Below are 17,593 nucleotides of genomic sequence, written 5' to 3'. Positions count from 1 at the left end.
AAAATTAATTATTTAGTTACACAGAGTTGGACGACCTAGCTATGTAGGGGTTGATCTGTATAAATAGAGAGGTTAAGTTTCACGTAAAAGTCTTACGTCCGTGAACTTTTACGTCAAAAAGTGAAAAAACTCACGTAAAATTTGACGTGTTTTAGGTGAGTTGACTGTCCCGCACGTAAGTTCATGACGTGAGTTTTTGGACGTTTCGCTTGGTTATCCCGACCGAATTTGTGTGAGTTTCCGGAATTTTATGGAAATTTATCGAGTTTGTTGGAAGATTTGATATTTGTGCGAACTAAACCCGAATCCTGCCAGGCAAAATTTCACGTCACGTCGCACGTATAACTTAACCTCTAAAAATTACACGTAACGTGAGATTTGCACCGCGTTTTGAAAAAGGGCAAAAAACGTGTAACTTAACCTCTCTAATAATGACTATGTGCATGTAGTCTGCCTTGCAAGTACACGTACGTGTACCGGTGTTACATCGTACAACCAGGGAGTCGTAGAAATACGGTGTCCATGTAGCCACACGTACCCAAGTCCCAGAGTACATAATAGTAACGGGGGTTATGTACTCTTGATGTACATGTACCTGATTACAACAACAACAAAAAGTAGTCACTTGAGCAATTGAAGAGCATTACTGTTCAGGTACTAGGTGTAATGACGAGGGATTATGTATACAAGTAATGTAGAGGATTAGGTGACCAGCGTTCCCTGATCTCACACAGTGTACCTAGCTTGGTGCCCTTTAGTTTAGGTGCCCGATGATCTAAATTTAACGTTACACCGAAAATAACGTGTTATACCGGGGAGTACTACGGTACCCTAGGCCCTGGCCCATACCTTGCTGAACCGGCCTCACGTACAGACTCAGGATGATTGGCTTTCGTACGCGTTTTCGAGAAGTTTTGCATAAAACCCCGCGTAACTACTTAACCCATGGGAATGTACAGGCTTGCTTGGCGATGTCAACGCGAAAAGGCTGATAAAGGCAAGGTACGTTCGGGCCTGATTTAAATCTGGCTTTAGAAATTTTATATTTCATTGCTATCTGGTTCGGCCGCATTTTCTCTGTGCTGCGCTGATAGTCCACAAAGGACGAAACAGTTCCGTCCGCAGATTGAGTAATAATAAAGTGTACGCTCGCATGAGTTTCCACCACAAAGTTGTACACAGTAGAGTTACGCTCAGTTATGCGCCGAAGAAGTTTGTCATCTTCAATTTCCAAGAGCATGACAAAAAAGAGTGTGCAACTTGAAGCTCTCTCATCCCACGGTGGGATCTTTTACGACATCAGTCTTTCCCAGCCATTCAGCTCGCTGATGCCATCATGCGCACCCACTAGCCAGAGATCAAACGTGCAAGGAATTTGTACATTGCTGCAGCTACGGACGCACGGTAGCCGAATCAGCACGTTCGGACTGTTTATCCATGCGTCCTGAACCTGATGAACTCAACTGACACCGATCTACACGAGAAGCACATACAGCACATACAGCACATACAGCACATACAGCACATACAGCACATACACAGTGTACACATTTGTTCCTGCATGTACTTCTACCACAAACATGACGCAAAATAGTCCGACCTGGGTGAGTCCATTGTACAATGTACCTCAAGAGATTGGAGTTGCACACTCTTGGCTACGTATTCTCCGTGTTTCCTCCTTTTAAATTATTTGCGTTGACCCCACCAACTAATGGCTGATCCCAGTCGTCGTAACTAAGTTTTGTATGTGTGTTCCAACTAAATTTGAAACTTAAAAAGGCAACCTGCATTAGTAATACAATGTATGAGCAGCCACAGTACAGAACCAATACAATGTCACTGTATTGGTTCTGTACTGAGGCTGCTCAGTCGTCTCTAATACAGTAGCACTGCCTGTAGTTCGTTGGAGCCGCTGAGAGATGTAAGCTAATGAAATGAGGAATCAGCCTTGGGAACAGAGCCCGGGATTCAGGTCTGGTAAAGGATGCAGGCTGTGGGAAGGGTACTTACTACTTCAGTACTTAGTGTTGCTGTAATTACTGAATGTAACGGATGGCATCAAAACTGCCTGGGTAGGAACCATGAAAGGGTGCCTGGATCCAGAAATGATTTCTCATATCATTTGATTAGTACTGTAGATGGATACAAGGACCGCTGTTAGTGACATGTAGCACTAGCACTGGCACAAACAAAAGTGGATTGTTGAGAAATCAACACTGCACTCTCACACCTTTCCAGATGATGCCCCCCCCCCCCCCCCCCCCTGTATGGCACACAAGATCATGAGCTAGGGAAGCCAGGCTGACATTGAGAGGGAGAGACTCGCACTGCTTCTTCTTTCTGCACATTTTGTCAGTTTCCCACCCACCGTTGGACAATGGATGATCAACCACACCACCGACGGCAGGTTAAAAGAATGTGCACCATCACTCGCAAAAAAGCATCTGGATCTAGACTGTAATAATAGTAGTACAGCTGTATTCCAGTTTACAACTTTACATGTACTTGGCAACAGTGTTTGCAAAGATTCACATTTCATTGTACATGGGCTGTTGAATCCTAGTACAGTACTTACTGAATATACAGTACTGTCTTGTTCCTAGCTGCAGTCACTAGATTCTGACTGTACTGTCACAGTGTGAACTTCTGAACTCAGTGTGAAGTATCAATGAAGTGTGAAGTATCAATGTGCTAGATAAATGCAGCATGGGACTTTACTTAGAACTTGTGTGACATAAGTTTTAGATTTTAATAGTCACTGGTGCCAATCCCATGGACCCTGGGGCTCTGAATTGATGAATAGCAACACTGTGACAGCATGTAGCCCAATGCATGGTGCAGAGAATATACCAGAGATCCAGTGCAAACTGTGCTAAACAGCTTAGTAGGTGTATGTACACATGGCCTCAAGGGCGCAAATCTCTCTGCTAGATTGCAGTGTGTGTGTGCAGCGCACTGACCCAAGTGGGCACAGCATCACCATGATCGTGATGGCACAGCATCACCATGATCGTGATGGCAGATACACGCCCACAAAGAGAGAAAGTCGCTGGTAGATTGTTTGCCGTTCTAAGGAAGTTAGGATTGGAGTCATAGGCCGTTGCTGCTGCTGCTGCTGGCACATTGGCCATCTGTTCGGACGTAATTCTCGAATGCCACTGTCCATGCACTAGTTAGGCGTGAGTAGCACCCCATCAGAGCGATATACTGGTCATCTGGCGCCGTGGCTGCTGTGTACTCGGGACACGGCGTGCCTGCAAAGATGCATGCACAAGCAAATCCGTTAGAGCAAACAACAACAGCCTAACCTCGACGGAACAGCATTTTTGGAAATTTGACTTGCCTGCACTGCTGTACAAATTTTATTAGTTGACTAGTCGCTAGTTCAGGGTTGTGCATTTCTGCATTTCTGTCTTGGTGCCTGTAGAAACAGTGACTTGTCTGAAATGCTACAGAAAAGCGAGAATTCCTAGATTGCCCAGAGTGCTCAACACCACGTATGGAGCAATACCACTTCACACCTCTTCTGCTCACGTTTTTTTTGTCTGAAATGCTATGCCTCTTGGCTGAAATTTGTTGCAGCCGAAATTTTGTTTTGCAAGGTTCAGCGTGACAATTAAGCAGGCAGCAGCAGTACAGGCCGACAATGTGTTGCAGCCGAAATGAGTTTTAGCCCTGGGAGGCCGAAATTTGAATGTGCCGAAAATTTGTAGGCTTACAGTACCCAGCTACATGCCATTGAGTTGAAAACCCCTGACCAGTTGCACTCTGAGAAAACTCAAACCATATCGTTTCACTGACTTCCATATATCGCATTTCATGAACATTTCGCTACCTGTAGTCTTCTGAGCGCTGTGTAGAATGGTCTTGGTCAGAGGAAGCTGAGACCCTCCCTTCGTCCTATATTCCCAATCCAACTAACACACTTCCCCTGAGCTTGAATCGGGTGAGTGCACAATGAAAGATAGGGATTTTGCAGGAAATTTCACTCAGAGCGCTGCTTCGTTCTTACAGAAGAACGGGAAAAAAAACTATTAAAACCTGTAGTCTTCTGGACCCTGAATCAAATGGCCTCAGTCCGAGAAGTCGTCCAACGGTCGGCGCTACTCCCAATCGAATGCGTTCCCGTAGTGAGGTGTTCACCAGTCTGCCACCGTACCTGTACCAGTGGACTGTGTACTTGTGAGTACTGGTATGCAGTGATGGCCATGATCACCATAGTGATGGCCATGATCACCATAGTGATGGCCACGATCACCATCCATAGCTGAAGAAGAGTGCCCTCGTCGAAGTGACTCTACCGACCGTCGCTTCCATTGGTGGACGTGCGATCTACGGGTTTCTACACAAGTCCCTATCTACTCCGTAGGGTGTACTACTCAGTAGGGCGTACTGGTCGCATTTCGAGGGATGTGCGTGAGTTTGATTGGGAATATAGGACGACGGGAGCAACTCAGCTTCCTCAGACTAATGGCATTCGACTCAGCGCGGCCCAAGAGACTACAGGCACAGGCAGTGAAATCTTGATTTTAGGCAATACATGCACTTCCTCTTTCATTAGTGAATTGCTGACCTGGAGTGGGAGTTGTCGGTAAGTCTGTGGCTTGGGATACGGTGATCGGTGAGGTGGGAACTGGTAACGTTGTAGTCATTCCAGCAGGTACAGTTGTTGCGGGCATTGGCACGTTGGTTGTTGACGTGGTTGCCACAGTCATCAATTCCGGCGTCGTGAGCGGCAGAGATGTGGTTGCTGGTAGTGTGCCTGCAGTGGTAGTCAGGCCTATGCCAGTTGTTTCAGCTTGGGTTGTTTGTGTCATGGTCGTTGATGGAGGAGGTGTTTCAGCCATGGTCGTTGATGGAGGAGGTGTTTCAGCCATGGTCGTTGATGGAGGAGTTGTTTCAGCCGTAGTCATTACTGGGGGAGTTGTTTGTGTCATGGTCATTACTGGGGGAGTTGTTTGTGTCATGGTCATTGATGGAGTAGTAGTAGTTTCTGTTGTAGTGCTGCTGGCCTACAAGAGGAAAAGAAGTGCATAGGAAATCAAACACGTTTTAAAGGTTCAATTCCTCAACTAATGAATGTACGAACTTAGAAGTTGCGACTTCGGCGGTAATAGTCATGAAGTTGGTTGCTCCAACGAGGAGCACACGCTTCTTGCCGAACTTGACACTTGACTGACTCACGACTGCCATCCGGAGCACATGAGGAGCACGTCGCACCTTCCGCTCGGCAAACCTGAAAGAAAGCACCACTCCCTGCTCAATACACAGTGTTTCGGGGAATTCACCCCTCATCAGTTGAGCTTGAGTAGGCTGAGGAGTAGACTGCGCTTTTCAGGCACAATCTTCCTCAGCCTACTCAATTGTCAAGTTCGGCAAGAAGCGTGTGCTCCTCGTTGGAGCAACCAACTTGATGAATGTACGTTTTAAAAGGGGAAGTATACCCTAAAATCAAGTGTTCACCAGTTAATTAAGGGGCCGTCCGTAAATATCGATGTTTTTTTAGAGACGATATTGGTGCGTCTGGGGGGGGGGAAGGGGTTTGAGCCATGTGCGTCTTTTCGAGCATCAGAAAAATATCGATGTAAATATCTGAAGTTTCGCCGATCCCTGCACCATGTGCACGCGGACGTCTAAATGGCTATACAAGAAATGTGAAACCAGCCTCCGTTCGCGGAGCTAAAACTCGCGACACAAGAACAAAATCAAAAATTGGAAGCTGTACGCCCATGGCGAATTTCAAGAGCAAAAGAACTAGCTATTGATTGTGGAAATCGGCCGAACGATGCCTGCAGGAGACCTTTTTCAAGACGTAGAGGCAGTGCGAACAAACACGGACGAACTCCACAAGAGTTTCCAGTCTTCACTGTCTGAACAAGGATTTGCTCTTGGCAAAGGCTGCACCGGCAGACTAGTTTATCCATCGCCAAGCTGGCACAGACGCTGAGAATGGTACAACGGAGCGATGCGAGCACTGCAAGTATGTCTTCTTGTCAGCGGCTGATAAGCTTCGCCACAACCGCCTGAGTCATAGCAGTGAAGGCACTACATCCAGGCAGCAGAAGGAGCATGTGTGCTCGTATTTGGATGGTGCTTCTACTTGTGGATTAGCCTTCACCACCTACTATGGGCTAATGCAGCAAAAGAAGGCTGCTGGCCACAAGTGTTCTCGAGGGCGACCAAAAAAGTCATAATGCTCTCCTTCTCAATTAGACCATATAAATACTGCAAACTTGCCATCTTGGGTTCATATTATTGACAAAAAAAGGAAAAAAATGAGCATCCAAAAATATTGATTCCATGATCTAGATGTACATGTGCGTCTTCTGGGGGAGGGGGGGGGGGGGGGGTCAAGGGAGACTGGAAGCACCAATATCGTCTCTAAAAAAACATCGATATTTACGGACGGCCCCTAAGTCTTCGGGGTGCTGAGTCGAATGGTCATGGTACGAGGACGCTGAGACACTCCCTTCCTCCTTTATTCCCAATCGAACTCACCACTTCCACCGAAACTGGGTGACTGCGCCCTAATAGATGGGGATTTGTATGCAAAATGTGACTAAAAGTGCCATTTCGTTCTTATAAAAGCACGGATGACCGCGATTGGCCCATAAGTTGTAATCCTTTGGACACTGAGTCGACTGGTTTTGGTTCGAAAAGCTGCGATGCAGCGTTCAGCCCTGATTGCCAATCGAACACGGTTGGGTAAGCGGTCACGTGCTCATGCGTACACCAGTCACCTGGTCATGCGTTCACCAGTCACCTGGTCATGCGTACACCAGTCACCTGCTCATGCGTACACCAGTCACCTGCTCATGCGTACACCAGTCACCTGCTCATGCGTACACCAGTCACCTGTTCATGCGTACCCACAGGCTACAACTTACAGCCTGCTTGAGCACGTTCCTGTCACTCGAGTTGAACCTTTGAACCCTTGAATTGAGCCTTGGTGTGAAGTTTGTAGCCTGCAGGTACGATGACGTGACCAGGTGACTGGTGTACGCATGAGCAGGTGACTGGTGTACGCATGACCAGGTGACTGGTGTACGCATGACCAGGTGACTGGTGTACGCATGACCAGGTGACTGGTGTACGCATGAGCACGTGACCGCTTACTCAACCGTGTTCGATTGGGAATAAGGGTCGAACGCTACATCGCAGCCTTTTCGGACCAAAACCAGTCGACTCAGCGTTCAAAAGATTACAACCATGGGCCAATCACGGTCATCCGTGCTATTTGTAAGAACGAAATGGCGCTTTTAGTCACATTTTACTAGTGTTTAAACCGAACACGGATTCTTCGAACGAATAATCTATATTCTATCATACACATGATGGAATTTTTCAACACTTTTTCAGCACTTTTTAAGTAGTTTTTTTTTGAAATTTTTCGCTGATTATCGGATTTTGTATTGTGGAGGTGCATAACAGCACAATGTCATGCACGTACATGTACATGTAGATCTACCAGTATGTGCACTGGCAAGTACAGGGTGCAGACATGACAGAAGAGCACAGTATGGAGAAAAACGTTCACAGATCGTGTGAGACTCGGCTAGAAGCCGAGTTTTCCGCATCTGCAGGAAAGCCACCACCCTCTTGGATCAAGGCGCAGATGCAGCTCCTAAATAGGCCAAGCGGTGGGAGGTGAGTAGATCAGACCCACCACAAAGTGGTCAAAGACCGAAAATCACATTCACTACATCCATGTTTCCCTCTTATGGAAAGAACAGAAGTATTACTAGATACCGATAGGAGATTAAAACTTGGAGGAGAGGAGATTGAGAAGAAATACTACGAGCAGATCTACGCCGTGCAAATATCAGCAGGGTCAGCACTGAGCATAGATCGCTTTTTTTTTTTTTTTTTTTTTTCGATTTCTGACAATTCCTACGACTATTCTATTATTCGTTCACCCCACAAATATTCTAAATTATTCGATTATTCGTTTCAACACTACATTTTACATACAAATCCCCATCTAGTAGGGCGCAGTCACCCAGTTTCGGTGGAAGTGCACGAGTTCAATTGGGAATAAAGGAGGAAGGGAGCGTCTTAGCTTCCTCGGACAAAGACCATTCGACCCAGCACCCCGAAGACTACAACTGGTGAACATTTGATTTTAGGGTATACTTCCCGTTTAAAGATTCCTATCAATATACTGGTACCACGGAAATTGAATTTCACTCGGCAATGGAAATTCCGTGGAGACCTAAAATTGAAGCCTTGAGACCTAAAGACATACCCACCCCTCCATCTACTAACTGTTACATACATCTACATGTACAAGGTAAAAACAAGAACTTGATTTTATACTCAATTCTTCCTCTGGAAACAGAAGCTTCGTGAGTTAATTTGGACAAGAAATTTGATTCAGTTGAAGAAAAACACTTCAAGACAATGAGTGGATATGCAATGGACTTGTTTTAAATATGTATCAAGTCAAGACCGCCTAGGACATATAGGGTGTAAGACGTACTATCGTGCAGTACAATACTTTTTGCAGTTGACGAAACATTGGAACACTTGATTGCAGTGCGGGTGCAGCAAGTGCTTTGTCTAGGAAGCATTTTTCCAGGTTCCCTTGTGGGTACATCTCACCAGGTTTTGACTGCACTATCATACAAAAGAGACCAGCGCTCGGCACACTCAGAGTCACCATTGCTCGATTCCTCAGAGCTCAATTCACAAGGACTGATAGGTTGATCGAAGTCACAAAATTGTTTTGTTTCTGGAGGCAGTAGTTGTATAGACTTGTTCCAGCACGCACACACTCAGTGACAGTATTCGTCAAGCTGGTCGAATCGACGATGTATGAACCAGAAGTATTCAAGTATCGTGTAATACAGGCCTATATATTGTAGTAGTAAGGACAACACGTGGATGATTCCTCCATCTTGTCTGCGAAGTATTCTATTAGACCCCACACACATCACTGAAGCGTCAAGAGCGTTGCATGGCTAGGTGCGACACAACATCACCAGCTTACCGGCGAGAAAACAGCCGACGGAATCTGAGTATGGAACATGGGTACTGTGTGAACCACTGTACATCTGTAGATCACAGGACATCAGGGTAGAAATGCGAGAAGAATCTGCTACACCAATCAGAACATGGTAATGTTTCTGGGAGAATTACTGGGCGGTAGTGGACCTCCTTGTCCCCCCCCCCCCCCCCCCCTGGCTTGGAAGAACTACCCCCCCCCCCCTCCCACACACACACAAACCCAGCGTCCAGAAGAGCTACAAAGCCGGCAGATTATGGCCTTTGCCTGCTATAGTTCTAATCATAACTGTGTGCTCGAGCTCATGCGTGACCTTGCATGTAGTCTTGGGTATCCTGTACCCCTCACTGGTAGCTGGGACATATTCGTGTTTACCGGCCGGCTGACTAAAGGTCCCACACAGCAACGTCTACGATGTAGATGACTTGGAAATCTCTGTTGCTGTTGCTGCTGCGATTATACAGTCACCTCCTTGTGCAGATGCCATGTTATAAGTCCTGGAGGAACCTGTCAGTTGGGAGGTAGATTCTGGCTGTGCCACACGTACCTAACAAGCAGGTCTCCGGCTGGTTCAGCAGGGGATGTCCACGGTATGGTCAAGGACTGCGTGGCAAGACGCTGCGTGTGCGTTATGCCTGCAGACTGACATTGTCACAATGAAGTGAATGAACACAGATAAGAGATAACGATAGCCCCCATACAAGTCAGGTACGGACAAGCTATATATTATACCATACACACTTGAAAAAAGGAATCAAAGTGTTTTTGCTGTAACTGTGGGTTTCACCGTCAACCACAACTCTCCCCGAGTATATTTATACCATGCATGCCCAGGGAAGTACAATCCCCCGGTGTAGGATTTGTTCATGCAGGGTTTGTGTGCTATCTCATCTGTTGCCAGGCATCTTGCCTCAGTACTAGTGCTCACCCTGTGCCGCACTCAATGTCGGCAGTATCGTGCTTCATGCAACGCCTCTCAAATAGGTGTTTCGGTGCAGGACTTGCCAGCACATGTACCGGAGCTCACTCCCACTGCATGGTGTATGCACATATACCGGAGCTCACACCCACTGCATGTTGCATGCACATGTACCGGAGCTCACTCCCACTGCATGTTGCATGCACGTGTACCGAAGCTCACTCACACTGCATGGTATATGCACATGAACATCTTACTGAACTGGTGGTGCCTGGTATTTGTCCAGTGCAGTCCACAAGTTGTGTGTTGCCGAACGTGGTGAAAGAACCAATCGGCGGTGAGGTGCCATCACGAGGTGTTGCCGCACTGCGTACTTGGCAGAATATACCATTTATTGCCAGGCCGCTTGAAACCACGGTAACTGCAAACACAGCCATGCACAGGTTCGAGCATATACAACGTATTACTATTAGGAAACCTATCCACATCAATACTTGAAACCACGGTAACTGCAAACACAGCCATGCACAAGTTCGAGCTTATACAGCGTATTAGGAAACCTGTCCACATCAATACGGTACAGTACAGTAAGATCGGGCGCCGAAGAACACCTCGCCGAAGAACACCCAGGCTGGAAAACCGGCAAAATTTAAGAACAGTCCAGGCTAGAATTATCAGATTTAAGAACACTTTTAAAAATTTACACGTAGATCTAAATTGTACATGTATGGGAGGTGAGTACATGTCATGTACACGTGCAAACAGTAACTGCTACATGTACAGTCACTCCCATTTACGACGCCCACTAGTTTAAGAAGTACTACATTGCACCACATGTACATGTACATGACAAACGTCATGACGTCACTCGACTCGCCGCGCGCGTGTGAATAAGAACGGTCTGGCTAGAATCAAAAATTTAAAGAACTTTCCTAGGCTGCGCTCGAGCCCCTGCGTTCTTCGGCGCCCGATCTTACTGTACACAAGTACAGTGGTGCTCGGTGAAATCCCACCCAAAGTGCCAAACTGGCGCCCTGGACCAGTTTTCGATAACATCGTTGTATTCGTACATGTGTACGTCTGGCCGCATCTGTGCCACTTCCTGCATGGGCGTCAAGCGCCGTGCATATGGAGGGCGTCTAATATGCACTGTTGGTTGGATTTCACCCAATGCAACTGCATAATGCCCATCATCAATTCATTAATATAAAAATATTATACAAATACTGAAGCCGGTAGATGAATTCTGAGCCACCTTGTACTGGTAGGGGGGTCGGTAGTTCTCCCCTTCCAGGCTGGCATGATTGCGGCGCCAAGTGTTCCCACCGCGTTCAGAGGGTGTACCGACACAACACGCACAACCACGTACACATTGCAGTTTGCAGGGAAGGTTGGCATATTCAACAGACGCATACCGCCATGTGTGATCAGTTTCTCATGATTAAGCCTAGAGTCCACCTTTACCAGCATAGGTAGTTGAAGGTAAATAAGTTGGCCCAATGTTCGTCGTAATGCTGTTCGTCCCATCTCCTGACGCAGGTTGAAATTGGATAGGACCTATTTGATGCATTGGTCGCATGGCACCACAAGCAAATGCTGGAGCACCAGTGGAGTAGGAGTGCACACCATGCAGACAGCACTGGTACAGCGTCAGTACTGCTACTGCTAGTTGGCAACGGACAGTGCTTCGGTGCGGTGAGCGTGACGGCATCTGGCAATACGCATGCAAGTACACACAGACACACACACATGTACACACACACACACACACATGCACATACACATACACATACACACACACACACACACACCTCAGACCTCAGACATGCCCATCGCGGAAGCGATGATAGCGAACAGCTATGTTAGACATAGCGACTTGTGCTGGGATTATACCATTCAACAGCTTGCAAGGCTGATGAATTGACCGCCACTAGTTTTAGCCTGGTATCCACCACACAGCTGTTTGAAGTGACTTTTCTGGCCAGTGAATCCCTATTTTTTTTCATTTTTTCATTTTTCCATTTTTTTTCTACACACACACACCACACCACACACTCCGGCATACACTGGCTGTTGGTAACCACCCAGGAGAATGAAAGAAAAGTCAGGAAGAGTCCGAGAAAGAGAAGAAGGACGTGTGCGACCACAATCGTCGGGAATTGAACCCGCAACCTCTCGATTGGAAATCGACTGCACTGCACCATATGGGACACACACACACACACACACACACATACACAGGCACACCTTTGACCTTTTGACGCCCATCGCCGGAGGCGATGATAGCAATGCTACGGCAGAAGCCATAGCAACTTGTGCTGGGATTGCACCATTCAACAGCTTGCAAGGCTGAAGGATTGACCGTCACTATTCAGCCTGGTCTACACCATACAGCTATTTGAAGTGACTTTTTCTGGCCAGTGAATCCCTATTTTTGGTCTTTTCATTTTTTTCTTTTTCCCGCACACACATCACACTACATACTCCGGCATGCACTGGCTGTTGGTAACCACCCAGGAGAATGAAAGAAAAGTCATGAAGAGTCTGAGGAAGAGAAGAAAGACGTGTGACCATAATCGTCGGGAATCGAACCCGCAACCTATCGATTGGAAATCGCTGCACATACCACTGCACCATATGGGACACACACACACACATACACATGGTAAGTGTCATGCCAGTGTGAGACTGCCAACCAGTATTGTCTGTCCCAGATTTCGTGCAGCTCTTTGTAAGTTTGAATACTTCTAGTAGTTATAATACCTTAAAGTCGTGTATAAAAGCCACGGCTGATATGACTTTCTTGGGGAAATTTTGCAGGCTTCTATATGAGACAGGCTTCTATACAAGACAGGTATTTCTATGTATGTCAACACTAAAACCAGGCTTATGTGCCGACAGTGTATCTTGAAAATCAGGCTTCTATATGAGACATGACAGGCTTTAATACTAGGGGTGAAACGAACATCGAATTTTGAATACGAACGAACGGTCACACTAACGAACGAACTCGAACGAACATTCTCCATTATGTATTTCATGGATGAATTTTTTTGAAGACCATACAGCCGTCTGTCAGTACAGGCGTTCTCTGTACTTGGCTGGCCACAGTTCAGTATTGACGGTGTACGATACACTGCCAGAACAGAAATATTTTTTTATCGCGTCCGCCTGAGCTGAATCACAGGGTTTTGCAGCTAGCTGCAAAGTCCATCACCATCGTCCGGACGAGAGTTTTCTTCTCATCGCTAGCTCAGGTCGTCAGAGCAGGAGAACGGTACTTCTTGAGGTGGGTACGAAGATTGCTCGTCGTCGCTCTGCTGTGTGATAGAACCTTTTTGAAATTGAGAAAAGGACTTCGTCTTTCCCAACCACTTTATCAAATTCCGCTCCAACTCCGGATCGCGATGAAAGGCTCGAATGTTTTGACATGATTGCAACGAGTGAACGTTTGCTTTCGGGAACAGATGTCACAAGCGACTCGAATCCTTTCACTACGAGTACAAATCTAACTCAAACGGACACACAGAAATATTTCAAGAAACTTTGTCCCGACGCGACACTCAACTCCTTCAACTTGCTTCAAGTGATCATCAAGGCAAACGCAGTCGATCAGCGTGCAAGCTCGCGATCTCCCAACCTCCGCGGCTCCTTCGTGATCTAGTCACAAGCGATCTTTATGCTTGCTTGCTGTGTTCGTTTATCAATCTTGCGAGTTCGTTCGTTCGTTTTCAAATTTTTCGAACGAATATTCGAACTTTCGTTCGTTCGTTTCACCCCTAAATTAATACAAGACACTAAGGTAGGCTAATAGGCTAGTCGATTTGTAGCTAGTAAGTCAAACAATGCAAGGACCAGTCAACTACTTGCATGGAACATAATTCAACATACTTCAATTCAAGTGTTCCTTCATCAGAGCTGGGATGGGTTTGTAAACTCAGTCGATGTGAAGGATCCTGTATCATTTTAGTGGTGACTTGATGGTATGGGATAAATAAATTCCAAAGTGAACTGGGATTCTGGTGTGAATGACTCGTGGGGTCAGTTGGGTCGCTGTACATGTAGTGAACTGTTACCAGTATTGTTGTTACCAATGTGCAAACCGCCAGTCATTGCTCAACCGCAAATCACATTACACCCTGGCACGCACAAACACACACGCATACGCACACACACACACACACACACACACACACACACACACACACACACACACACACACACACACATACGCACATGCACGCACATACACACGAATGCACACGCACGCACAGGCGCACACACACGCATGCACACACACATACACACACACAGGCGCGCGTACACACACACACACATACACACACACATGTAGACACACACACACACACACTCCACTGATGGCGATAGACACACTCCCTGCATGCACCTCTTTCACATTTTGTCCCTGCACATCATCACGGTGTCAAGTTAGTGGCAAAATTAAATTAAGAAGGCCATGTGGTGAGACGTGTAACAGTTCTTGGAGTAGATCTACAGAAGTACACGAGTGCCTGAACTCTACCCCTTTTCTTCAACTGACATGTCAACATTGTATTGTGGAAAACTTCAAGATTGTCATGTCCCACCATTTTCAAGGTATGTATGGAGAAGCAATGCATGCTGAAGTCCAGTGCAGATTCACTGCTGCCACTATAGCAATGCATGCTGAAGTCCAGTGCAGATTCACTGCTGCCACTATAGCAATGCATGCTGAAGTCCAGTGCAGATTCACTGCTGCCACTATAGCAATGCATGCTGAAGTCCAGTGCAGATTCACTGCTGCCACTATAGCAATGCATGCTGAAGTCCAGTGCAGATTCACTGCTGCCACTATAGCAATGCATGCTGAAGTCCAGTGCAGATTCACTGCTGCCACTATAGCAATGCATGCTGAAGTCCAGTGCAGATTCACTGCTGCCACTATAGCAATGCATGCTGAAGTCCAGTGCAGATTCACTGCTGCCACTATAGCAATGCATGCTGAAGTCCAGTGCAGATTCACTGCTGCCACTAGTGCTAGTGTGGAGTGAGATACATGTACAGTCATTGGGTCAGTGACAGTGACAGTGACAGTGAGACGTCCTACATGTACCTGCACTTGCAGTACATGTAATCAGGCGCATAGCCAGCTCCTGTGCAGTCAGTGTTGTCCGGTCACCACAACTGCAAATGGCTGCCATGCTGTAGGTACTACATAGTCAAAATGGGTAAAATGGCAGCTACATAGGTTGCCTGTGGTGCATAGTCACCACACCACAGATGTGCTATGCACATGGCACATAGTTAGTTAACTTACCACACCACAGATATGGGAGCTACACTTCCCAGTAATAATGTGTTTGTCCTCTTCATTATGAAGAGGACCGTTACAGGCCATACTAGTACTATTACCACTGATCCAGCTTGACACTACTAGACACACAGCTTCACCAACGGGCAGCTAGTTTAGGAGGAAAACCAAGTGACCAACTGACCAAGGTACCTGTGGACTGTGGTATTCAGTGTTCACAAGAAGGGAGTTCTTCCTATCCATATCGTTGACACACATGTACATGTACGGGTGACAGTGTACATTTTTTTCAAGATAAACCGGTGCATGATAGGCAGTGATAGTGACCGGGATGTACATGACATTGTACTCAGTATTGAATATCCTGCCGCAGTGCTGCTACCAGTATAAGCCGACCAGTGAGTTGCATGGTAGGTCTACATGGTACCGACTGCCTCAAGGAGCCGACATCGATGGCTCGCACCCACACGGGGGGGGGGGGGGCATACAGCCATCATGTGACTACTCAGGGACGTCGCACATGGTATGGTCACTACGGTATTGACCGTACCACTATTTGACCCAAGTACCCCATGAATCTTTAGGGTAATACAATGCACTGATTTGGTCTCTAAATTTCCAAAATTTTCGGCTCAGCCACCCCTCACCCGCGAGTAAATTGTACTTCAGATGGCTGACCATACCACACTAAATTACCTTCCGACGCCCTTGCTACTAGATATAGGGCCGAGTGGGTGACACGCGACGTTTCCCTACCCCCCCCCCCCCACACACTCTCTGTAATTCGTCCTTGAACAATACACGTACTGTCAACAGGCATGAAGCAAAGGAACTACCGCCGATGGTCTGAAATTGATTCACGTATGCAACTTTGGACTTCGTTGGCCTGCCGCTCAAGTCATCCACATGTCCAGGCAAGAATGAACCGCAGCATTTATAGAGAGTAGATCTACCCAGCTGGGAACTGAACAATGCACCCGGGGGGCTCAAACAAATAGGGAGTCTACGGCTTGACTCCGCGATCCATCTTCGTCGCCGGAACCCAGTTTATTTCGATGACAGATGACAATCAAGCTCTTGTGCATCATTGCAAAACCGTTCATAAGCTAATACAGCACTACTAGGCTAGCTACACATAGTGACATAGAGTCTACCTGTGAAACCAAAGTACATACATGTACAGTGCTGGCAACTGAAATCCGACCCCCTGAGCGGTGCGCTCACATCCCAAAGACCCAGCACGGGATGGTAAAATTACGAAACAGGGACCGCTAGAATGTGAACCCACCGCTCAGGAGGTCGGATTTCAGTTGCCAGCACTGTAATTATGAACTGACTACCGGCGCAGTACCGGTATCATAGCATCGACCTCTTGACTAGAGAGTAAAGTTAGTTAGTTACAATACTCAATAGATAGGCCGATGCTGGTTGCCGAGACAAACACTCCACTCCCCACCACTATGTCCACAAGGCAGTGCACGCTGGACGCCACCACGAAAAATGACAGGAATTTCGAGGACGATAAAGGCGGCGGATACGCGTACGCGCACAGTTGTTACGGAAAGGGTGCACGCAATCCCCACGCCTCCTTTCTACACAGCACTGCCACGCGGGAAGAAAAACAACTCAAAACACACCTTACTCGGCTTACCCTGTTTGCCGTCTGTCCGGTCACCTGCGGGGATAATCCGCTTTGACGGGCGCTTTTCCGGCTGCGAATACCTTGCGCACTGCGGGGAAGCCGGCCTGTCACAGTTTGACTTCGTCTTCCTCCTAACGATCTCAGCTGCAAGCTGCTGCGCTAACTGCACCAATATAGCCTGCGTTCGCTGTTGTTGAAAGTTTACCTCAGAATTGGAACTGACTTACTCTTGTGTCCCTGCCGGATGATGTCGCTTACACATCGACATACTCAGGACTAACACGCCTGTTTGTTGGGTTGGGAAATAGGCAGCTGGCACGAACACACGCACCAACACGTCTCTATGCTACAACGAGTGTTGGTAAGAAGAGTTTCTAAAAGAACTAGTTTCGTCTGCTGCACTCTCGTGGCCGTGGCCGTGGATCTTCTACCACCGCATCTGCAGTGCACTGGCATGCACACTAACAATCATTACTGGACACTGCAAATTCACTTCAGCGAAGAGGCAGTCTCGCACGGTCGTAGCAGGCTGCTAATGCACAATGGTCACTTTCGCCCATCTTAGTTAGGGCAAATCTGGCGCTGAACAGTGAACAAAAGACCACACTCCACTCTTCAGTATGCACTGAGCTCAAGCCGAGGATGTGGAGCGGTGTGCCACTGTCGTCAGCGTCAGCGAAAAGGTATGTCAGCCGATATCCGGATTCGGGAAAGCCG

At 47.1% G+C, this 17,593-nt stretch overlaps 1 protein-coding gene across 2 annotated transcripts; it reads right to left on the bottom strand.

Moving 5' to 3' along the window:
- Nucleotides 1-2,302: 2,302 nt before the first annotated feature.
- Nucleotides 2,303-17,486, bottom strand: LOC135808347 (uncharacterized). 2 transcript variants are annotated; one of them, XM_065321525.1, is made up of 8 exons: nucleotides 16,886-17,486; nucleotides 11,388-11,634; nucleotides 10,181-10,344; nucleotides 9,552-9,646; nucleotides 8,990-9,053; nucleotides 4,975-5,012; nucleotides 4,574-4,944; nucleotides 2,303-3,254 (listed from the first exon to the last, which is right to left on the bottom strand). In XM_065321525.1, exons 2-8 carry the CDS (start codon nucleotides 11,632-11,634, stop codon nucleotides 3,091-3,093), a joined length of 1,143 nt encoding a protein of 380 aa, XP_065177597.1. In that variant the 5' UTR covers nucleotides 16,886-17,486; the 3' UTR covers nucleotides 2,303-3,090. The 2 variants fall into 2 exon arrangements, with proteins under 2 accessions (XP_065177597.1, XP_065177596.1); XM_065321524.1 differs by having other exon boundaries at nucleotides 4,574-5,012; nucleotides 16,886-17,484.
- Between the last annotated feature and the right edge of the window lie 107 nt (nucleotides 17,487-17,593).

Source organism: Sycon ciliatum, chromosome 2 (assembly GCF_964019385.1).
Source record: "Sycon ciliatum chromosome 2, ocSycCili1.1, whole genome shotgun sequence".
Taxonomy (NCBI): Eukaryota; Metazoa; Porifera; class Calcarea; order Leucosolenida; family Sycettidae; genus Sycon; species Sycon ciliatum.
The sequence above is the reverse complement of the archived record's forward strand: the minus strand, read 5'-3'. Positions and strand labels throughout refer to the sequence as shown.

Coding starts and splice junctions, on each gene's coding strand:
- LOC135808347 (XM_065321524.1), bottom strand. CDS start 11,634: ATGCCGTCACGCTCACCGCACCGAAGCACTGTCCGTTGCCAACTAGCA. Junction 5,013..8,989: donor CGTCGGCTGTTTTCTCGCCG/GTAAGCTGGTGA, acceptor TTCCTCTTGTAG/GCCAGCAGCACTACAACAGA. Junction 3,255..4,573: donor ACCGACAACTCCCACTCCAG/GTCAGCAATTCA, acceptor GCATCTTTGCAG/GCACGCCGTGTCCCGAGTAC.